This window comes from Oryx dammah, unplaced genomic scaffold (assembly GCF_014754425.2).
Source record: "Oryx dammah isolate SB20612 unplaced genomic scaffold, SCBI_Odam_1.1 HiC_scaffold_28, whole genome shotgun sequence".
Lineage (NCBI taxonomy): Eukaryota > Metazoa > Chordata > Mammalia > Artiodactyla > Bovidae > Oryx > Oryx dammah.
This window is the reverse complement of record NW_024070212.1, coordinates 15,302,247-15,326,171: the sequence shown is the minus strand read 5'-3', so window position 1 is coordinate 15,326,171 and position 23,925 is coordinate 15,302,247. Positions and strand designations below refer to the sequence as shown.

Below are 23,925 nucleotides of genomic sequence, written 5' to 3'. Positions count from 1 at the left end.
CCTTCTCTAGGAGATCTTCCTGACCCAGGGATCTAGCCCATGTCTTGTGGCAGGCAGAATTTTTACCTCTGAGGTACCTGCGAAACCCAAGCAGTATTTGAGCCCCATCTCCTACAATTTAGTCTTTCAGATGACAACAAAACCGTGCCTAGCTCATAAAGACCAGAACCTTCTGATGCTGCTGTGTGAAGAGAACTTGGCACGAGAGTGATCAAAAGGTTTGCTGTTAAAATGGATTATAATGAAATTACAAAATCACTGTAACCACTTTTACTTAGGCAGTCCTGCAGAGGGAGAACAACAAGCCACTGAAACAGAAAAATGGTTCCTGAAAGCAAATTCAATTTCCTTTTTGGCGACCTGAGAAAGTTGACCACAGTTCCATTCAAAACCTTCAGGCACTTGACTTTTTATATCCTTTACCTTTTTAATAAAAAGTAAAAAACAAACAAAAAAATACATCAATGTCCTGGATAGAACCTCTCTATGTAAAGGTCTCACTAAACAAATAAACATAGGACCAGACACAAGAAATGGAGCTGCAAATAGCAATATGATATATTACGAAGCATTTATATATGTATGTATATGTTATATATGAATGTGCAGGGTATATGTGTGTGCACCTATGTATGTATAAATATGTAAATATTTGCCTACATATGTCACACACACACATATATTTATACTGACCTCTTTAGATTGAAGTCCAAGGCACTTTTTACAATGAACAGGTTAAAGCCATTAATTCGGAACATAACTGTTTCTGGGTACATATCAATTTATGGCGCCAATATCACAATTCACATCTTTCCTTGCTTACCTCGGAGTGTCAGGTTGGTGTAATGAATAAGAGACTTGGTTTAAAGAGAGATTAGGAATGTTTCTAGAGGGTTATACTAACTTCTCTTGCTAGTTTCCTCTAGGAGGAAGAGTTCCCACTGGTGGGATGCTGAGTTTCTCAAGGGAGGAACACAGATGCAGCTATTTCTGCATTATGCTGAGCAGGGAGCCAGGTGGCCTTCCAGGGGACCTGGCCCGAGGAACCACCTGATATTCTGATGGCCCTGCCAGCATTCGCTAAAACAAAAATCTTAAAAAGGTGTTTTGAGATGGCTCATGGCTAGGAAGCGAGTCCTTTTAAAATAAGACTGGGAAAAGACTGCTTCTTTGTATATACCACTTGAGCTATCTGACCTCAAGAAGAATTTTAAGGTGCATTTGTTTTTATGATCATATGGGACCTTTACTTCATCAAATAATTCTATACATGAGGGTCAAGGAAGAAATAGTTTGATTTTCTGAATAGCAATAATGTTATTTACCATTGCTGTGTGGTCAGGACAGTGCTTACAATTAATATGTATACCACATGGGGACCTTGTTAAATGCCTAATATGATAAAGTAGGTCTGGGATGGGGCCCAAGATTCTGCATTTCTAACGAGTTCCCAAGTGATACTAATGCTGCCGATCTGTGGACCACACTTTGACTTACAACTGTCAGCATATAACTACATGCCTGAATTACTGTCCAAAGGTCCCATTTTCCCCAAATCAGGAATTTGTATTGGTTTTCTTAATTCTAGATGGAATAACAACTTTGAGTAGAAAAATCAGAACACTCTCTATAAACGTAGAAGTCTTCGTCTGAGAACAGCTAGAAGGAAAAGCCAAAAGAGACAGTTCTATTTAGTAGCAGAAAAGTGTTATGAGACAAATAAATTACCACCAGTACATTCATCAGTCAATTATAAAATTGAGAATAAACTAATTTCCATTACCAAGTGAGTAACTTGCTAAAAACAGGTGCCCTGGAGTTCTGATGGCTTTAATGGAGCTCAGCCAAACATGTAACTGAGGACCAGTATAGAGACTGAGAGAATTCAGCTCAATAAAAATACAGTGTGTGTTCAGGTACACACGGCTATATTTAACATGGATAACTAACAAGGACAAATTGTATAGCACAGGGAACTCCGCTCAATGTTATGTGGGAAACTGGATGGGAGCAAGTTTGGAGGAGAAGGGGTACATGTATATGTGTGGCCGAGTCCCTTTGCTGTCCACCTGAAACTATCACAGCACGGTTAATCGGCTATACTCCAATACAAAATAAAAGGCTTAATGAATAAAAATGAAATATGTCTCCAAGTTAGCTCTCAGCCACATGAGCCGATTGAAGCTGGGCATTTAGATATTTCTCTTTCGAATGGCATGAATAACATCATTGAGCCCCCAGCCTTATCTATATTTAAGCTCAAATAAAATGGAAGTGTGAGAGGATTCCAGCCTTTTTCCCAGGAGAAAACCTACTGTTTTGCACTATCAGTACATCTGTGTGAATTTTCAGAGATTGTGAAGGGAAGAGATACACTCAGTTGAAGAATCTATCCTGATGCTTCTTGGTGTGCACCTGTGCAATATTTTACCAATGTGATAACAAGCAAGGGTCCTCCTCGGGAGGAGGCCACTGATTCCAGGGAACCTTCATTCTATGACCAAATGCATCCCGTTTTCATCTACAAATAGTCCCATGGCCAAAGGAAGGAAGTGAGAAATTTTACACATGTGTCTCAACTGCTCTATCAGAGAAGGAAGGACATCGATATCGTAGTTGCTGAAGTAGAAAATTTGTCACAGTTTTGCTGATAAAGGAAAACATCTTGATGGAAACTCTTTCTTTCCTCCCAGCCAAACTAGCAGAAAAGGAAGCCCAGCTCTTTGCATGTCCTGCCTCCTCCCTTCATCCCCTTAGGAGCTGTGATCCATGTTGTGGTTTAAATGTGTGGAAACCTGGCTCCTGCATTCTGAGTCCTGGAGCCGACTCAGAAAGGCATAACTGCCCACTGGGCTCTCACTGAGCCCCTAGGGAAATGCAATTCCAATCCCAGTTATACTCTGACACAGAGAAACTTACATTGCCTAGGAGTCTGAATCTTTTGTGTCACAGGAGAACAAGACCCTTCCTTATGCCCCATTCTGCCATTGCCAAAGGAAAAACTGATTGGCTGAGTTTGAGACAAATCATTTATGTAATAGGGCCTTTGCATTTAGATAGAAAGAGCCTGCCCTTTAATTAAACTGGCTTTGCACAGCTACTAAAGGAGTGATGGCTTTTAAAATCTCTTCTGAAATGGCTTGAAAGAATTTAGGGTAGAATTAGTCTTCTAAGTGGGGTATAGCGTTCTTTTATCTCTATTAGTCAGGTCTCAGAGAATTAGAATATGGCAGTTCAGTAGGCTGAGGACCCTTGGTCTGGGTGTCAGGCAGTCACTAACAGTGATGTGTACTCAGAAACAGTCGTTGGGAGAGCAGGTTGACACTGTACCTGCTAAAGACTAGTTTGATACAAAATGTTAATTGAAAGTTACAATATATTTTATAATATAGCAATATATTTCATATTTAAAATAAACTGTTATACTTTCTCCTATCATTAAAAAATAGCAAGCAGTACAGAGGCAAGATGCAAATTCATATTGAAGCTCATCTGATTCTGAATATAAACACATCAGTTTCTGAGTTCGCCATGGATATCTTTCCTCCATTGACATCCTGCTGCTCTCTTCTGTGTTCTCTTCCGGTCAGTGCAGAATGGAGAGTCTGGGACCAACATTGAGTTGTTGCGCCATTAAAAGGTGTGTCTGATGAAGGTAGATCAGTCCTGGTTGAGGTTCAAAAACTGAGACGATATGATACAGCTGGAGAATGTTGTTTATTTCCTGTCCTTCTGTGACCTTTCACGTTGGCTGTTCCGATCAGATTGATATTTGTCAAAAAAAATTTTTTTTGGCTATAAATTCAGCATCTCTTTGGGATCTGAACTATAGGTTGGTATTGAATTTTGTGCTTTTCCTCCATCAGCTTGGTTGGTCACAACATCTGTTTGGTTTGTCTCAACACATGGTCCAAGCCCAAAAGTACAGCTTCCAGAACATATTTCTCAGGTGTGTAAACAACTGTGGCAGGGCACTTGGCACCTAGATTTGGAGGTCATACGTTGACGATTTGATAATGGTTTTGTTCAGAGGGAACTCCAGTTCATATTTGGGCATTTCCAGTAATGGTGTAAGGAAAAAGATCACAGTTATTTTTTTCCTCTATCTGTATATATTTCTATACCATTCCACTGAGAACTTTTTAATAAGCTTCAGTCTATTTTAGTAAAAATCTACTTATTACTTGTCTGACAGGAGTTTAGTGTTAATTTCTATTCATGCAGCTTGGCACAAGCTTTCAGGATGAAGAGCAACTCACCTATATTCTACCACCAGAGGCAGACACTTAATATTGTTATCCCTGTAACATTCCTTTCTTAGTGGTATCAGTGATCCTGTTCCCACAATGTTTACTTTGGCGGCAGTAGAGAAGGAAGGGATACTGTCCAGGGTGTCATTAAGCCAACCACTGTAGCGGAAGGATGGGAAGGGAAGAGGCTGTTCCCGCCTACCAGGAAGCCATCAGGTAGCTGTCTAAGGTACTGAAACCGAACGCGTGCAGGGTCAATAGGGGCAGCAAAATGATGACTTACAGAGCCTTCATCTGCTTCTAAGCAGCATCTAGGGAAGTGGGATGACCGCAGAACTGGGGATATATTTTACGATTTAAAAGCAGTAACTTTAAAAGAGCAGTAACCTACTGGTAGTGCAATGACTTCACAGTGTCTCAATCTGGTACTGTGATGGTAGCAACGTCATGGGTTCTGGAATGAAACACTGATTCTTAACTTGGGGTGCACTGTTTGATGAGGTACACTCTGAAGGAGGAGAGAGGTCTTGGGACTATGTGCTAATCCCATGCTTCTCTCCCTGCTAATTTCACATAGGTCAATATGTAAGAATTACTTTTTGGTAACTACTGAGTACACTCTGAGGCAACACCAAAGTGTGGACTAGACAGAGTTGGTTTGGGCTGGTGTTGTTGACAAGAGTGATTCCATTTTAAAATCTACTGAATACTTCACACTTAAGAATATTAATTGTTATCTTCATTTTAAGTATAGAGAAATTGAGGTCTGAGGTGGTTATATTCATTGGCCAAAGATGTGGATCCAGTGTTAGATTTTTATTTATTCTGATTCTGTATCTCTAGATTTATTCTCTTCCATCAGGATTTATTCATAAGAAATTATAAAATATCAAAGGGGAAAGCCCTAAATGTATTAAAATCATTATTTCTTCAATATTGTTTCTTCCCAGCCTTTAATATACAACAACAGTTTGCACTTGCTCAACACTTTAGAATTTACTTGTGAATACATTTTCTATACCCTCTCACTTACAAGATTATAGTTACACCACTGGTACTTGCTGAGGTCAGAAGTTAGTGGTGATTCAAGGCCTTACCCCTCTTGCTCTTTTGCATTCTATTAAACCTTTCTAGAGATATGATGTCATGAAGTTACATATTATGAGGATGGCAAGAGCAGCTCATAGACACTTTATGATCATTTATTGATGATGATCACACATACGTGGCCTTTGATCCAATGATGCAGATTTTTATTTGGACTTCAATCTAAGGAGGGGTGAGCCCCTAGTCTGGTATAACTTACCAACTGATGTTCTGTCCTGAAATCCCACTGAGATTAGTGGTCTTAAGTAATCATATACATCCCTGCCTTTACAGTACATGAAGCTATAATATGGCTTAAGCAATGAGAGGGTGGCTCTATATTTTTAATTCAAGTGTCTAGATATTTTAGGGAATATCAGAGTATACTTTGATCTGACACAGAGTTAACAAAAAGATTATAGGAGGGGCTTGGCCACTGGGTCTGACTTCCAGGAGGGGGAAGAACTCAATCAGTTCAGTACTGGAGTGGGGTTACCGTAATTAATTTTTTTTCATATAGCCAACTCTTGAGTAGATAATTAAATCTCCTCTACCACCAAACTTGAAATTACAGGACAAGAAGGTGTAACACGAAAACCCACCCGGCCCCCTTTCCCATCTGACTGTGATGCTGAGGCACAGTGGACGTAGCCAAAAGAAGGGCTGTAGGAAGGAAACGGGTGGGTGACATCCTGGATAATCGATACCTAAGTCATCAAAGGTTGATTGTACTTGCAGGAGAATGGGTAACTTCCTCACCTAAAGCTGAAATAGCGCAGAGAAGCAGCGTCCCATTTACCACTGGAGGGTCAACATGCGAATTCAATCATTTTCTTTTTTTGAAGAGTAAATACTCTTTTCCCCAGGAGAAAAACCATACTTAGCTATTGCACTACCAATAGGTCTAGTCACACTACAAACACCTGTGTGTTTCTAGGATACCAGTGACTGCTGTTACTGAAAGTATCTCCAGCCACTCTCTTTGCTAGTGTTGTTAGCTTGGTCATTAGGATTTACCCAAGTGAACAGTATTAGTGATGGGTTAAAGAAGAGCCACCCATTGACAACAATGGGTCAGTGACAGTCTGCACATCCTTTTTGGCAGGAGGAGTAGCAGTGGAATCTTGCGTGCCGTTTGAAATTCAAATTACATCCCTACATATGCACATGTGCACGTGTGCACACACACACACATCATAGGGCTACCTGGGGAATGGGAAGAGTGACTAGGAATTAAGAATTGAGGGCTGCAGTTTAGATGATTGAGACTGGCATGCTCAGGTTGACCTGTCAGTGCTTTTCACACCGTGACATGAACTAATGCCACAAAGAAAACATATGGTTATTTCATCTGCTTATCTGTCTGTTTATACTTTCAGCTGTCACTGAAAATAGGAGCACCATTCTTGGGACATAAAAAAGATACGGATCTTTTAGATAATCAGTAGGTAAAATAACAAGTAAAAAAAAAGCCAGCAGTAAGTGTGGCATCTATGGTATACAAAACAACCAAGGAAAATGCTCAAAGGAGTTATTGAGATAAAAATGAGGCCATCAAGGGAAGAGCAATAGCAATAAAAAAAAAAGATAAAAGAAGAAATTTAACAAGAGACCAGATCTTTTTGAAAGAGTGGCCTTTCTAGGGTTGTCTACCTTTTGCTGTCTGATTATTCCCTTGTCCTTAGAAGACCAGGCCCAGAGCTGTAGAAGTCTCCACAGCTAGACTCTGCTTTCAGAAAGGGGATGATGTCCTGTGATACCCCACAGGACAATTATCCGCACCACAGATGACATCCCTCATTTCACCCTAAACAGATGAAACATTCCCTATGGTATCATTTAAGTCCCCACAAGCAGAGACCTTGGAATGAGAAATGTGATGAGCAGTTGGATGGTTTTCACATCACAAGCATTATGTATAGTTAGATGGTGGTAGGAGAAAAATATCTTGCACCCGGATGCCCTGTCCTCACAATTCCTGTCATACACTGGATCTGGATGTTTCGGAAGCCTCTTGAAGTTGGAGAAGTATTACAATAATTTTTGCACTGAGATAAACGTGGCACAATAGGAATAGGCTACTGACAAATCTGTGTCACCTTATCTTACCCACAATGTTCCCTAAGGGCTCCCTTTATCTTCAAAACCTTGCACTCTGATGTGGTTTTAGGTCACATAGAAGGGACTACCTGGGTCCCTCATCCTCACTTCTCCTCCCAGCTCTCATGTGAGACCCTTGACACATGTGTGCTCTTAACATCTGGGGCTGGAAAACTGTTACTGGATAAATATCACTGAACAAACCCCCAGACAATACTTCTATTCACGAAGGTGTCCTGGGGTTGCACCTGTTCACACATGTGTGTGCATGCGTGCACAGACCCTCTTCCCCTGCCCTCATATCCATACACCTGATCATGCACTCCTGTGGAACACAGCTTGTTTGGATACAAGATAAAAAACTCTGCAGAAGCTGTTATTTTTAGAAGGCTGCTTATCTCTCCAGAATGCCAATTTTGGCTTGTCATTCATCTCAGAGCAAGCATGGTGTACCCTGTTTTGTATTTGAAGGGATCTGCGTCTTCAGTGAGGCTCAGAATGTGGCAACGCTGGCAAACCCGCTGAACTGACAGCACCCACATCCAGATTCAGACCAACTCAGTGTGCATTTAGAGAGTGCCTACTGTGTGCAGAGTAAGGTACCAGGTCCCTCTTTACTTGGGTCAAGTGCAAACAAGAAAAGACCTGGGTTGAATGTGGGATGTGTGTGTGTGTGTGTGTTTGTGTGTGCATGCACACGCTTGCAAATACATGGGTTTATATGAGTATTAATATTGAATGGAGAGTCTGGCTTTTTATTCATCAATTTTTCTCTCAGTCTAAATTGTATGACTGTGTAAGGGATGGGAGGAAAGAACATCTATTTTGGCAAGCTGTGGACAGCTCTCTCTTACTTTTGTCCTCTGGGGGCTTCCTTAGACAAAAGGAAAGGAAAGCAGTGGGCTGGAGGACCCCAGGGGTGAGGAACCCATCTCCCAAGCCTGATACCACACCCTCCCCCCAGCGGGACCCACCTCCAGGCTGGCTTCACTGTTGGCTACTTCAGTGCATCTGACCCCCCACCCCTCCCCACGTGAAGACCTGAGATTGAACGTGGATTTCTGCTCTCCACCAACTCTGCAGCAAGGGCCCTGCCAGAGGCGTCGCTTCCTGTCATCTCCTCTTCCTGCTCCCAAGTAGAGGCACCTAAACAGAGATTAGATTTCTGGTTTCAAGGCATATCAAACCAAGCACGCTGAATGAACATGAGTTAGTTAATTAGCTCGGTGTCTCTTCTTTACGATCCCTGGTCTGAAATGTTCCTTGATGGCAAAGTGACCAGGAGAGAGTTGATTTGCATCTTAAGACCTATGGGTAATGCTTCTGGAGTGGGGAGTTTTATTTAGCAACTGCTTGAACTTGTGTATGGGGTCGGGAAGGAGGTGGAGCTGACCCCGATCGGGCTGTCGGAGAGTGGGGTGTGGGTGGTGCCCACCGCCACGCTGACGCCCCGGGCCTCCATGAGGGCAGACAGGAGCTGCTGCTGCTGCTGGCGCAAGGTGTCGGCGATGAGCAGGGGTAGGGAATTGAAGCTGGCGGTGAGGTGCTCCAGCTTAGACTCCAGGCTGCCGATCTGTTTCTCCAGGTCTTCGCTCCGATCATTGAGTTCTGTGATCAAGTCATACATGACATTCTGCATCTGTTTGGGGAGATGGAGAGGTGAGAGATGGGAAGACAACAGGTCATCACTGGGGAATCTGTGATGAGAAAAATGAGATACTCTGCCAGATGACAGTGGAAAGACCACCCTCCAGGGACCAGCCTCCACATCAGCGGCGTCTGCTCTGGTCAAGGGTGGAGAAGCCGTTTACTTTCTTAAAGACACGGAGGCTCCTGGCACACTGTTTTTTATGTTGTTATTGTTTTATTACAAAAACAATGCATATTACCTATAAAAATATATATTAGAAAATAGGTAGGATGGAAAAACAGCACTTCTGAAATAGAACAAGTCCCTAATGTGTCCTGTTTCTTACTGCATCCAACCTCTCAGCTCATACAGCAATGACACCTACTGATTAAACAGACGGTTCTGAGGCAGGGAGTGGACAATGCAACAGACTCATCATTGGTAGGCCAGGGTTCAAGTACATGTATGGGATGGGGGCAGGGGGGTCTAAAGGGAGGGGATAGATGTATGCATATGACTGATTCACATTGCTGTACAGCAGAAAGTAACACAACATTGTAAAGCAAGTAGACTCCAATTAAAAAAAAAAAATCCCCTCCCCTCCCCCACGCCCTTGTTAATAAAGCACTTTGTCCCCACTCCACTCCTGACCCGCTAACCCTGCTCACTGCTTTCCTTTCTTTGATGCTATCTCCTAATACACTAACTATCTGCTGTTTCTTTTGCATGTTGTTGCTGTCTGCCCTCTCCCACTAGAAGGAAATCCCCTCCAGGGCAGAGACCTTTGCCTGTTGTGTTCACTGACGTGTCCCAAGGACTGAAAAATAGTATCTGGCACATACGAGATGCTCAGCTAACATTTTTTGATGAATAAATATTCACAGATGTGCCTAGCAAGGGGGTCTGTTGCACGTGGTCAGCACCAAAAGCTGTTGGTAGGACTAGTGGATGAATGAAGTGCTGTCTTGGGAAAACCTCTGCCCTTCCATTCTTCAGCCAACGTAAAAGTTTAACTGATGAGAGAAGACCTCTTGCACCACAAGTTATTTCCATATAACTAGAAGATTTCCCAGTGTTTCCCGCTGAGACCTGAGTGGCTGAAGAAAAGGAGAGAAGAGTCCCGTGGGGGCCCAGCCCAGGGCCCGCCTCTGGAGAGCAGGTGCTCAGGAAGTTTTTGTGAATGAACCCTGAACAAGGTCGTGAGAGCAGAAGAGCAAAGATGGAGTACCTCCAGGGAACTGCAAATACAACTTGAGAGGAATAAACTTGTCTTCTAAACCAGGTCAGCAGAGTGCTAAACAAATGCAACTCACGCCTAGTGCGCCATCTTCCGTTCTACCTCTGTTCTCTGCCAGTGCTCCTTATCTCCAGGAGAGGCCCGTTCACTCAAGCTGTTCCCACCTGAAGCCTGGGCACCATCCTCTCCTGGCCCCTCTCACCAGTACAAAGTTCTGCCCACTATACATCTAATGATCATTATATATCATTAGATCATCTAATGATCATTCAATTGAAATGAAACCACTTTTGTTCCATTCACTACCCCCATGGTTCTGACTCTGCTCGTATCAGGCAACTTTCTGGTTATAATCTGGCTTCCTGGGTTGGTCTGTAGGGACTTTATCAAGATGACAGTCACATTTCTCCTTGCAAATTGACAAATGGCATTAGACTTGGGAGCAAGATTCTTGGGAGACTTCAGGAACACACTGTTGGGTGTTTGTGTGGCTGCAAGGACAGAGCCGGGTTTGCGGTTGCTTTGTACCCTCCAAGCCTCACCTGCAGGTACTGTGGCTCTGGTCATTTGCCAGTGACACTTTGATCCTATTTCACCTGAAATTTCAAGTTACTCCAGGAAGATGCATAAACCCATGGGTGCAGGCAGGGGCCAAGGACGTAGGAAGTGAGGCAAATGAAAAAAAAAGAGTTAGAGGTGGCAAAATGTGAGAAGCCAGAGAGGCGATAGGAGAAGGGGCGTTGAGAATGTAGTGACACCTTCCCAGGGTTTCTCTGGTGGCACATGGTAAAGAACCCACCTGCCAATGCAGGAGGTGCAAGAGACCTGGGTTCAATCCCTGGGTCGGGAAGATCCCCTGGAGGAGGAAATGGCAGCCCCTTCCAGTATTCTTGCATGGGAGACCTCATGAACAGAAGAGCCTGGCAGGCTACAGTCCATGGAGTTGCACAGAGCTGGACATGACTGAGCAACTAAGCACGCACGCCCGACACCTTCCCACCAGGAAACTGGCTGCAGCCCCAGAAGGAATGAGGCAGCTGTGACTTCTCCAGGGCAGGACTCTACTGTGGCCCTCTCAGAGGAGAGGCTGTTTAGGGGTGGCAGTGCTTCCTTTATTAACTAACATTCACAGAAGTTCCTCAAGGTGCATGTTCTTCCCGGAATGTACAAAACTGCAAATGGATTTGCCTGCAGGGGCACCCTGACGAGCTCTGGACTGAGCCTGGGCCCCTGGGTCCCAGCCGCAGCATGGCAGCTCGCCAACAGACCGAACTTGGGATGGTCTCTTTGTTCCTTGGGATCTCGGTTTCCTCATCTGGATTTCTAATCAGAACTACCAGGTGCAGAACCGTTATAGTTTTCGGAGCATTTTCACAGATACCACCTTATCTGATCAGCTGAGCCTCAGATGTGGGGAAGGAGTTTTACATCTCAATGGAAGACACCGAAGCTAGGTATAAAGAGCCCCAGCACACACACCCCTCCCCAGCCCCCTAGCTCTGCCACCCTACAGGAGAGCTCTTCCATAGAGCAAGTGATATTTGGAGGCCACATGCTCTTTTCTTAATCTCGAGAGGACCACAAGACAGGAGTGGGAAGTGGTGAGCCGGGTGGACGAAGCACAGAGAGAAAAGGAGAGAACACCGTGTTATTATTGTCTCCCCTGTTTTGTTGCTTGGCGACAAGATGCCAGGCGGGAATGCGGACCAGTGTGAAAGATGCTAGGCTGCTGCCAAGACCTTGGCTGAGCCTCCTGGGAGGAAAGATGGAGCGTGGCAGAGTTCACATCACCCCTGCAGCCCAGCAGACACCTTCCCCTAACCCTTTCCCCCACACCCTTTCTTTCCAGTTATCGATGGTTTAGTTTCCCCACCCAGTTTCTGTGAGCCTCTTTCCAGTTCATGGAGTTTGCTTCACCCATCCTGCTCTGCAGGGCCCCCATCTCTGTGATAGGCAGTGGCTGACAATGAAGAAATGCAGGCTTGAAAGTCCAGGGTGTCCACTATTTCCAGGGGAACTCCAGCCACAGAGTGACCTGCCTGGTGACAGAAGGCAGAAATACGGCTACTTGTTAAAGAAATATCTTGGGGCTTGGTGCCCATTCCTGCATCCCCCAGCGTGGGTTCCCCAGCAATGTTTGCCTTACCTGACCCTCCTCCTGGCCTCAGGTGATTGGTCCAAGGGTGAACATGTGATCCAAACTGGCCAGTAATCTCATCCCTTCTGAGAATTTAGAATTTAGACCGATAGCAGGCCAGTCAATTTGTCTTTGTCTGTGGCTAGAACTAGAACATGGACTTTCTGGGTAGGGGCCTCCCATGGAGACAAGGGGCATAGAAAGTTGTCAGGAGATGGGGGAGAGGAAGAAAGAGAGAACTGATGCAAGCACTTGAACACGAGAGAGAAGAGAGGGTGGGCACCTATTTCCTGGGGTGAAGTCCACTTCTAGTTAGCTCCTTTCTGAAGTCTAACCACATGCCTACCCTGAGGTTCTGCCTGGAATAAGACTTCCCTGTATTCTTAAATTAAACACCTACATTTTTAAACCTACTTCCAAAGGGTTTCTGACACTAGAAGCCAAGAGGGTTGAGCAACGCACGCTAGACCCTGGTGAGGGGTTCCCTTCTGCATTCGGGCATTCCATTCACATTCTTGCCTCCTCCAGGCTCACAGGAACCCTCAGTCTACCTCAGCACCCCCCGCAAAGACAAACAGGCCTGTGGGCTTCTCCCAACCCATGCCAGGCACGCATTCCCCGATTAAAGTCCTCCCAAGCTTGGGAGATCCTTTCTCTGGCCTGATGCCTTCACTGAACAAGGTACTGCACGTGGCCCAGGAACCGGCAATTTCTCTGATTACACCCTCTTTTCAAAGGGGGTTTAATTTGCCTGAGGGAGTTTCTCTTGCTTACTCAGGGAACGTGTTCCGTGATGATAATTGACATCTGCTGGAATGTTCTGCCAGCCTGGCCCTGGGCTATACACTTAACATACAATTTCTATCAAGAGGCAGTGAGGAGGAGGAGCTGAGGAGGGGAGGTCCTTTCTTCAGTGGCGCCTACACTCAGCTCTGCCAGCGGTGCAGCCTGCGATCCTTTCACTCCAGAGATTTGCCGAAGGAGCGAGTTCCTTTACAGTATTTGCGGCAGTTCAGGGCCAGAAATGCAGAACGACTGTAGGGCTCTGAAAGGAGGGCTCTCTTCTTTGGGATCTTTGTGAGGTACAAAGAAATGCACCTCCCCCTGCTCCTGACTGGGGGCCAGAAAAGCTTGAGTTGTAAGGACTGAAGGATGCAGGAAAATGAGCTTACAATTATAACCACAAATCAGAAGGCTCCTTCTAGGTGTGACCTAGACAAGCAGCATCGCCATCATCACCATTTGGTCTTGTCAGCGTGCTTCCCCCTGTGCAAACTCAGTGTACAGCTAATCAAGCGACATACTAAACAGACTCAGCAGGTCAGCCCATCAGTTCCCAGCAAAGCCCAACCTGAGCGATAGAACTGAAGGAAACCACGCCAGGTTTTCACAGTCAATAACACACACTAGTAGCTTGCAAATGTCAAGAACTTGAACCTAGATTATTTTTTAAGGAAGGAGGAAGTGGTCTTAACTTTCCTGGTCCTGCTCTGTGCAGTTTAGCCATGGCACTTCTTCACAGCCACACCTGAGGAAATGAAAGGCCAGCATCTGAGAGCCTTTTGTGAGGACTTTGGATTCCGCCACTCACCTTGGAAAGGTCCACCAGGGTGTTGGCTTGATCACTCAGCTTCCTCTGCTCCATCTTGACGCTCCTCAGTCTGTGGGAAAGAGTCAAAAGAGCCCCACTCTTCAAGTGCATGCTGGGTTCACCCCAGAGCTGATTCCACATCCATGTCAACTCATCTGGTTTTGGAACCCAGCCCAGGACCTTAAACATGGGTGACAACTGACCAGAATCAAGGGCTTGGCAGGTCCCCAAGAAAGGAAACTCATCTCCATGGATGCTTGCCTCTAGTCACTATAGCTTGCCCACCACTCTCAGATCATGTCCCAGCTTCCATGCCTTTATCAAGGCTGTGCCTTCCACCTTGAAGGTCTTATGCTCAGCCTTTCAGGGTGTCCCGAAACTTCCAGGTCAGACTAAATGTTTTCATCCTCTACTTTTCAAACTCCACTATACTTTTAAAAATACTTAGCTTATAGAAAGCACTGATCACAATTTGCCCTGCTTCCAGTTGTAATGTGATGTATGTGTGCCGTATGTAGACTGTGAGAGCTCCCTGAGGCTCTTATCTAGTTTTTACCTTCCACGGCAACCTGTCCAATGTCTGGCAGGGGCAGGTGCGATAAATGAATAAACAGACTGATCTGGATCCAGTTCACCACCCCCTGTGCTTGTTGAGTGGAACAGAATAGCTCTCTCCCGCTCCTCTAAGTGTGTGCGGACGCCGGTGGGGCTCGGGGCCCACCGCTCCTCATTCGGTGGCGCACTCACTGGTGGATAGCCTGCAGGAACTTCCTCTGGTGCTTCCTGACTTTGGCGTGGTCAATCTTCTTTAGCAGCTTTGTGTGTTTGTAGATTAGCCACGTTTCCCGGAGGACATTGGCTGCAGCATTCTTGATCTAAGGAAAAGCAAATAAGCAGGTGACTATCAGGTGAGTTTTCCTAGCTTCACATGACATGTGTTGGGGCGGGGGGTCTGCTGATGGAGTCGATTTGGCAAGGAAATGAGTCTGCAGTGATCTTTTTCCTTAATCAGATCGTGAACTCTTAGAAAGGATGATGAAAATTCATCTCTCATTAATCCTGTATTGGACACAGTAGACTGAGGCTGAAGTTGAGGAGTGCCTCTTTCTCTTAATTATTCTGGGACTGCCTCTCCACTGCTGTTGCTATATTTAGATAGGCTGCCTTACCGAGGCCTGGAGGCCTGGGGTACACTTTGAATAGATAAATATGTACCACGGCTGCCCTTGGATGCAGAGTTCCATGCTCTACATGGGATTTTTATTCAGTGCACACGGCACATTTCTTGGATTCCGAGAGTAAACAGCTTTCCTATCAGCTAGAGATTGTAGTTATTTAAAAATTGTTTAAAATTTAACTAAAATTAATTTTTGTTAATGTAAAGGTTGCTTTCCACTTACAGTTATTACAAAACATCAGCTACACTCCCCATGCTGTCCTATATGTCCCTGAGCCTGTCTTACACTCAGGAGTTTGTATCTCCCACTCCCCGGCTGCTATGTCACCCCTCCTGCCTCCACACTGGGAACCACTAATTTGTTCTCTTTATCTGTGAGTCTGCTTTTTTTTGTTGTTGTTATATTCACTAGTTTGTTGTCTTTTTTAGATTCCACCTGTAAGTGATATCATACGGTGTTTGTCTTTCTCTGACTTATTTCACTTCAGCTGCGGATTTTACAAGTCCTCCTTGAGGAAATCTTTCCCACCAAATGGAGCTCTAGGTATCAACAAGTCCATTGTTTCCTTTCCCAAATGGCCCAAAACAGTTATACCGCAACTTTACGTATAAGTATAATTGGCATAAAACTGACATCATTTCCAAGAAGGGTCTGCAAATCAGTGAAGATATTTTGGTGTGAAACCAGAGCTGCTTCCTTCCGCAGGCTGGCTCCTTCTCTGCACTGCAATCACACATTTCCACATATGACGCTGTCATCTGTTGACATGGAAACCACTGATATCATCCAGCTCACGATGGAACTGAGACATATCAATGGCATCCAGATGGCAGGGGACAAAGTTTTAATCCAAACACAGACATCTTCAGCAATTAGTAACAAGAGCAAGAGGAAACATTTCTTATTAAGCACAAGCTAAACAGATTTTTGATGAACTGTTCCCATTTCTATCAGCCATGCACACTGGCACAGGCCCACAGGCCCAGGGCCTGGAAGTAAGTAGGCCAGCCTAGTAGAAATCAGGTTACTAGCCAGAAAAGATTTTAATAAAATTGGAGAGTACAGGCCTGCTTCTTCAGACTGACATCAACAGATGGGACGTTGTTAAAATACTGAGACGTGTGGGAAGGCTTAGGAAACATTGTTTTGTAGGCTGATAACTTTTGTGTGTTGAAAAAATTTATTACGAAGGCTGGATTATATTTTTCATTGGCGCTGAAGTGATGTTATAAAAGAACAGCTAGGTCTTCTCAGAAATGTCTAAGTGACATAAATACTGCTTTTCTGCTCAGTAAAAATCTACCATGAAAATGGTTTTAAATGACTTAATTGCCCACCTCTGGCACTTTCTTGCCTGAGAGGAAGCAGGTGGTGGTGAGTGGAAGCTGGAAACGGTGAGTGTCCAGGTGAGGAGGGGGGAAGAAGAGGTGGGGGTCATCACGGGGGTTCTGTTCGGGGCTAGAATGGACATCAGCCTCCTGGCAAAAGAGGCAGCATAGAAGGGAGGGCCTCTCTGTGGAGGGCCTCCTCTCGCCACTCGTCCGTAGGGAGAGGGCAACTTGACAGGTGGTCTCTTCAGTTTTCCAAGGCGTGTAGCCTCCTAGGAGAGCCTCGCAGAAGAATAGGAGGGAAAAGCCTGCCCCAGCATTTAGGGTGACTGGCAGCGCCCCAGTTGTTCAGGTCTCATCCCTGGAACACTGATAAAGGCACGGAACATCAGTGTGGATGAGCCCGACAACAGTCTCTGTGTTGGTGGGGAACCAGTACTGGAAACTGGAAACCCTGCAGGTAAATCCTTGTTCTGCCAGTTTAGGAGTAAGTGCTTAATTATCCACAAGATGGGAAAAGTAAATCCTTACCTTAAGGGTTGTTTTGAGGCCCCTAGGAGGCAATTACCATTGTGCTGATGGTGCTAAGGGTGAACGTTTACCGGGCGCCAGATTACATATGTGCAAATGCATTTAATCTTCACAACAGCCCTCTCAGGCAGGCACTCATGTTGTCCCCATTTTACAGATGAAGAAACAGAGACACAGACCAAGACCCTAAAGTTACAAATGGCAAACTGAGTCAATTTGAATTTAAGTGTCATAGCAACTATAAAGCACCATAAAGATGTTCGTTATCATCATCTGGCCCACGTCCCCGCTGAGAATATGAGGAAATGGCAGCTCCAGAGATAGGATGTGAGGATCAGAATCCCACAGCTAGCTAATGGCAGAGTCAAAACAAGAGCCAGGTCCAAAAAGAGCAGAAGGTTTTCATGTGGTCTGAAGAAAGACCTGACGAGATGTCATCTCTAAGCAAACAAAATTATTTCCTGTTTTCCAGGATCAAGGAAGTGGAAAGGACATTAGATGTGTTTTTAATCATCACGGCCCTCACTTAGCAATATGACAGAACAGGGAGTCCAGGTCCTGCACTTAACTTCAGCCCAAATATAAGGTACTAAAACCACAGCACAGCCTGGGTAGCTGAGCGAAGCAGTCACAGCGTCTTTATGGGTTTGAACAGGAGGCCCCCGCGTATTCGGGAAAGCGATGTTAAATGCGAGCCTTGGTGCTGACTCTGAATTAATTGTCAGCAAACAGCCTGGCACAAAGCTAAGTAGATCAATATCTGCAAGAGAAAAAGAAATAGGCTTTTAACTGCACTGTGCTTTCCCGAGTCGACAGTAAATGCTATTGTGACCAGGTTCTCCCTCCAGTTCACCTGGCTGATCGCTTTGGGCATCACGGGGGTGGGAAATGGTAGAGGTCGTGTGCACCTCCTGGGCTTCACTGAGCTTCACAGGGTTCCCAAGCACTGTTTCATGATGGGGGTTTGGGTACCTACTGAGCACTCCTGATGGGCAGGGGCATCAGGGCCCAAAGATACTCTTGGGGGTGAGAGTGGGTGGGTCAGGGAACTGGGAAGATCTGGGTAAGCTTGGCCATGATCCGATGGACTCAGGAATAGTTAGAAGAGGGCTGTTTGTGCACGAAGACTGGCTATTCCATCCCCCAAATCTGTAGCACATGAGCTAATTGTTTCTGTGGGTCCATTCATTCTCTCCCCAAAACTGTGTGCTTTCACTCTGATAGTGGCCAGAGAAAAGGTTCAGTGACTTATATACTTCAGGGAGGGCTCAAAGATTCATGGGCCTGGGCAAGAAAGTCGTCCAACTAAGATCTTGCGTACAGCACCGACAGCTAACATCCACTGAGTGCTTACTATGTGCCTGGCTCTGTGCTCAACACTTTATGTTTATGTTGCTCCACTGGCCCTCGGATAAACCTCACAAGGGGATGATCACCTTCACTTCGGACCCATTAGGAAAGCTCTCTGAGACTCAGTTTTCTCATTCGTTCCTTCCCAAATCATTTACTGCAGCCCAAAGATGGGGCTGACACTGTTCTAGGAAGTAAGAATCCTAGGCACAAACCAATAACCTTTCTGCCCTCAGGGAGCGTCTAATCCTGTGGTGCCAGCATGCCCTGTAGCTGCAGCATAGAAGGGTGCTACAGGGTAAGTTCTGACCTGTGAAACGGGATTGCAGGGTTGATTCAATGAGAATGCACTTCAAACACTTAGCACAGAGCCTGGTTGCCCGGCACCTTGGTACCTGGTGCCTTACTGATGCTCTTCCCCCGCAACAAATGTCAGCTTCTTCCTCCACCTCCAGCGAAAGAAAACACAGAACACATATGTCTGTTCCTTGAGCTCTTGGCTATATTATACATGTCCATAACTTGCTCTGGCCACCTCTCTGCAGGGTAATCTGTTTCTCTGTTTTATGCAGGAGAGGGGCTGGTTGTTGCAGGAGGAACGTGTGAGGCAGGAGGAGAAGCACTCTTCTTGCCTGCCTCCCCATGCTTCCAGCAGCCACAGGGAGTGCTGGGAGAGTAATTCCAGGAGCCCTGTTGGTGGGGCCCCCAGAGAAGAACTATTAGCATACCCACAAGGCTGCCAGCACTCCATCCCAGGGAGAGGGTGTTTGTACCTGGAGGATAGAGAAGCAGGAAAGGAGGAGGGCAGATCAGACCTCGCAAGAAGGTGTGACTTGGACAACTTCAAGAAGTTCTAGAGGTTGAATGTAGATAAATAAATCTGAACGGATGGTAATATCCCAGTCTGAGAGCCCTCAGGTCCAGCTTGTTTTCAGATGTTCCACTGAAGTTGTCCGCTATGCTCGGACATCCCCTCTTCTCCAGCTGCCACCCCGACTCTCCACCCCACCCCTACACTGTCTGCTGGTTTCCTGCGGCTGCCATCTCTTTCCTTTCCCTGCTTACACTCACCCTGCCTCCTCCCCATCTTACTCCACACTCCCTTTTCAGGCTCCTCTGCCTGCCTCGCCCAGAAGCCCTCACTGAACACTAAGAAATGGGGGCTCCTGTGGCCGGCAGGACACTGGGGCTGCGAGCAGGCAGGGCTGTGCTTCCGTGTCCAAAGCTGGAGTCTGGTCTCTCCCCAGAGCAACACGGTCCTGAATCTGTGGATTCAGCAGGCTAGTTCCATAATGCTATTAATGTGATGCTCAGCTTGTTTGGAGGTTCACTGGCTTTTTCTTAAAGCAGACCTGGGACCCTCACCACTATTCTGAATTCCAAGGAACCAACTGTTCTGGGAAACCCATTGGGTTATGGCTGGAGAGCTGCCTACCAGCCTGAGAACAAACAGCAGCCCTGGCTGGGACCCAGCTCGCTGCATATGGCTGGGGGGCCCCCTCGCCTATCTCTGGGCCTGAGAGGCTCATCCCTAAGAACCTTCCAGCTCAAAAACTCAATGTTCCTATGATTATTGTTAAAAAAAAAAAAAAACTGTACCCAATCTGTCTGAGACAGAACTTTAGTGGGTGATATAATTTATAATTCCCTTCTGGGGACAATTAGCATTCCTGATAACTGCTCAATTGATTATCTGACTAATTCTTAAAAGATTAAGACCTGTTCTGGGAATCCACTCGTGGGTCCTACCGGCTGTCAGCCAGGAATCTAGTGTCCTTTAGCCAGACTTTCTGTACCCAGTATAACAATGACTACTATTGTTTCTTCCAATAAAAGACCCCTTCTCTGAATAAACCTTTGAATTAGCCTGCTGGAAAAAAAACATTTTTTACCCAGCAGGATTGTGATAAAACTCTGACACACGCTTGTAATTAAAGAAAAGTTTCCTTTAGCATTGATCAGTAGGTTCTGGGGGGCTGAGAAAGATTTTTGAGCAGGTTGGTGGCATGTGCAGAGCTAAGTCTCAGCATCTAAGAAGAGTCACAAGGATAAAGTACAGGATGACTTGGTCAAGGGAGGTCCAGGTGAGATGAGAAGGTAGCAAGCAACTGAAATGGCACAAGATTGAGCTGGTGGCTTAAAGTATGGTGCCCAGAGGACCTGGAGAGGCTGGCTTGACCAGGTGGAATCAGACTCTGAAGCTGTTTGGACCCCTGTGGGTACCAGAGCTGAGAGGAGTCAGCGATGCTGCTAAATTTTCAGACCTGGAGACATGAAGAATGATGATGTCATTAATAGGGAAGTCAGGAGAAGACACTAGCGTTAGGAAGGTACAGGTTTGGTTTTTGTCTGACCCACTGATTGCAGGAGGAAATGTACTTGGATGAAGTATTTGAGGCAGGAACCCTTCGTGGAAAGAATGAAGAGATAACAGTCCTCAGCCGGTGGCACCACACCATGGAGGTGTCTGCAGATTTGATGTGGAGAGTGGGCGTGGCAAACAGAACATCTCCTGGTACCTCTTAAGCCAAGTGTGTACATCGGCAGCTACCTTGCTCTTTAGAAAGGAGAGGTGCTCTTTGAGGACAGGCAGTAAGTATGAGGGCAAGGACTGTCTCCTAATCATCTCGGTGTCCTCAGAACACGGATGTGGTATCCAGCTGCAATGGATGTGTTTCATCGCATAAAATAGAGACACAGGGATGTGTAGTGTTGCGTGGGAGAAAAGATGAGGATCTAGTATCTTTTTTATAGTCTCTCTGTGTGTAATTTACATATATATTATCTAGTAGCCCAGAGGTTAGCAGTAAATTGTAATTCGAGATTAACAATGGCAGTAACACTGCAAAGTCCGTGTGGGAAGATCTGACTGCGTTAAATACAGAAATGATGTTGCTGCCAGGGCTGACAAGTTATACAAGTGAGAGAACAAAAGTCATGTGACTCAGAAAACCAGAAAACGAGTTTGGACCCTGTGCTATCAGACCACCACCCTACCTCCACCTGCCTCTCTGGCAAATAAATGAATAAAAATAGTGTGACTCTAATGGTAAAAAGGCTGGGCTGAAGCCTTTATTACAAATAAAGACTAGAACAATTTGAGTATTTTCACGATTAATAGGTTAGAATTCCTCTTTTTTAGTTTTTTGCTTAGATGTTTGAAGAATTAAGGCTGCGTGTACTTGTAAGAGATGGCTTTTATCAGTTAAATCTGCTAATTGTCCACTCCTGGGAGGTTTGCAGTTATGCCCCAGTGAGCTCCTCCCACGATCAGATCTTTCTCTGTGAATTCACTGAGATCTTATGAGTAGACTAAGCTTAGCATCTGTTTGACCCATGAGCCACTCTGTCTGGACACAGTGGGCCATTTGGAGAAGACGGAGGATGGATGAGGGAGGTATCACCAGGGGAAGGAAGGGGGGTTCTCTGAGATCAGGTGAAGGGGAGCTGAAGCCGGAGCAGGCCAAGCTCACAGCCAGTGTCCTTTCAATCAAGGTTATGTAAAAGAACCTTTCCAGTCTTGCCAGCTTTGAGAGTCCTCTCTGTGTGAGAACCATCCCTCTCATGTTGGCTGTTTCTCTGGGAAAGAGATATTAGACATTAAAGGAACATTTCAACAGATTTAAGTGTTCTCAGACAAGTGAGATGTTATTCGATTAAAAAGGTGCCTTGTACTCATAGATGGGCAATAAATATTTGTTGATTTGGTTTTCAGTCCTACTTTTCAAAAAGTAAGTAGATTCGAGGAGGATTTTAGAGAATATGTTTGAAAGAAAGACTGAAATTAGCCACCACATCTTTTACAATCATAGCACAGAAAAATTGTTTATTTTCTTGTCATAGGAGGGAGCTGGCTTTCTTCAACTTTATTTTCCTCTAGTGTCTGATTCAAACAGTGAAAAATGGAGAGGACAAAGGGATAACATGAAATACAAAGTATATCCTTGGTTTCAAACGCAAATAGAATAAACAGAGAGGCTGTTAATGCCTGTGCTCTAAGAAACAGCTTCTGAGAAGGTTTTGGGGGCCAAATACCCTTGTCCTTGCCTCCTGCACTACACTGTTCCAGGAGAATAGAGGGAAGTAAGTATATTTGCAGCTCAGACGGTAAAGAATTTGCCATGCAGAAGACCTGGGTTCGATCCCTGGGTGGGGAAGATCTCCTGGAGAAGGGAATAGCTACCCACTCCAGTATGCTTGCCTGGAGAATCCTCATAGACAGAGGAGTCTGGCAGGCCATAGTCCCTGGGGTAGCAAAGAGTCAGACACAACGGAGCTATGATTTTTTTCCCCAGTAACTTTGATAATTTGCTCAACTCCTAGCATGATTTCTACATGCATAGTAGGGGGCTGAAGGAAAGCAGCTGGGTTGCAGGGCCCTGGATGGAACCCGGCTGGCCTACCATGGGTACAGCCCTCAACGCTGCCGTCTTGATGCTACAAATCGTGTTTCCTTTTGTACCACGGACAGCTCAGTGCCATAATGTGCATACATGACCATCTGTATGTCAACCACAGAAGAATATCTGCCTGTACGTTTTCTTCTTAACATCTTTAAAAAGGCTTGTTAAAGAATGCAATACATGTAATCAAAGACCAAACAATCAAACACCATAAAGAATTCTGCTGAGAAACTGGAGAGGCCTTGGCAACTTCCCCCTCCCCCTCTGCCTCCCTCCCGAGCGCGCTCACCCTCTATCACTCTCCCTCTCTTTTTTTTCCCCTCCCTTCCTGCCTTTGTCTCTATTTCAAACACATTTTTACTGTGCCACAACATTCATCACTGAATATTTTCTCCGGCTTTCAAAAACCCCAATCAAAATCTGGCTGCTTGTGGGTCTCCCAGCTCCACTTAAATCCTAAATGAGAAAGACTCGCTAGGGTGGCCGAGACCCCAGCACAGGTTTTTGCTTCTCTCTCACTTTGGAAAGAGGGAGAGTTTTTGCAGGAAACCATATTCCTGACCTTCGTTCAGCCTGCAGCTCTAAAGAATTTTCCATAAAAGCTGTCATTAAATAAACAGCTCCTGCCTTGCTCATTTGGCCTGCTCTTATCCTGGAAGGCTTGCTTCTGTCTCTTCTAAAGGGGCCTTTTCTTTTCTGACAGGTCAGGGGGATGTCAGATTTTTAGCAGCTAAGTGATCTCCCCTATTCCTGCTTAATCAGTTTTTAACCCTCCTTACCCACTTCCCTAAGGGCACAAGGGAGAAATATAATTTGGAAAACCCAAAAGGGGAAAATTGGATGTTGATATTTTGATGAACATTATTTAGGAGTGATTGTCTGTAACGATTTTTTTAGGGGTTGAATTTAGATACATTTCCAATATCATTTTAAAGACTTTCTACTGCCCTTGCTAATGAGAATCATGAAAATATTTAAGCAGAAACCAAAACATCTCATGCTGGGTGATTTACTTGGTACCATTAGGCAAGAGAGTAGGTTACATCATTGTAGGCTATAGATTTAATTATCAGGGAAATTATTTGGTTGCCTGAACCATGCACG

The 23,925-nt window shown here is 45.2% G+C and overlaps 1 protein-coding gene across 2 annotated transcripts in view; it reads right to left on the bottom strand.

The window, feature by feature from the left end:
- Positions 1 to 257: 257 nt before the first annotated feature.
- The window catches only part of KCNN3 (potassium calcium-activated channel subfamily N member 3), a 172,014-nt gene continuing 148,346 nt past the window's right edge, over positions 258 to 23,925 (bottom strand). The window contains exons 6-9 of one of the 2 annotated variants that reach the window (XM_040230434.1): positions 14,779 to 14,906; positions 14,032 to 14,101; positions 8,830 to 9,075; positions 258 to 8,582 (exon numbers count right to left, since the gene is read on the bottom strand). In XM_040230434.1, the coding sequence (XP_040086368.1) occupies positions 8,550 to 8,582; positions 8,830 to 9,075; positions 14,032 to 14,101; positions 14,779 to 14,906 (477 nt within the window). In that variant the 3' untranslated portion in view covers positions 258 to 8,549. Of the gene's footprint in view, positions 9,076 to 14,031; positions 14,102 to 14,778; positions 14,907 to 23,925 lie in introns of both variants that reach the window. The other variant, XM_040230433.1, reaches the window with a different exon arrangement.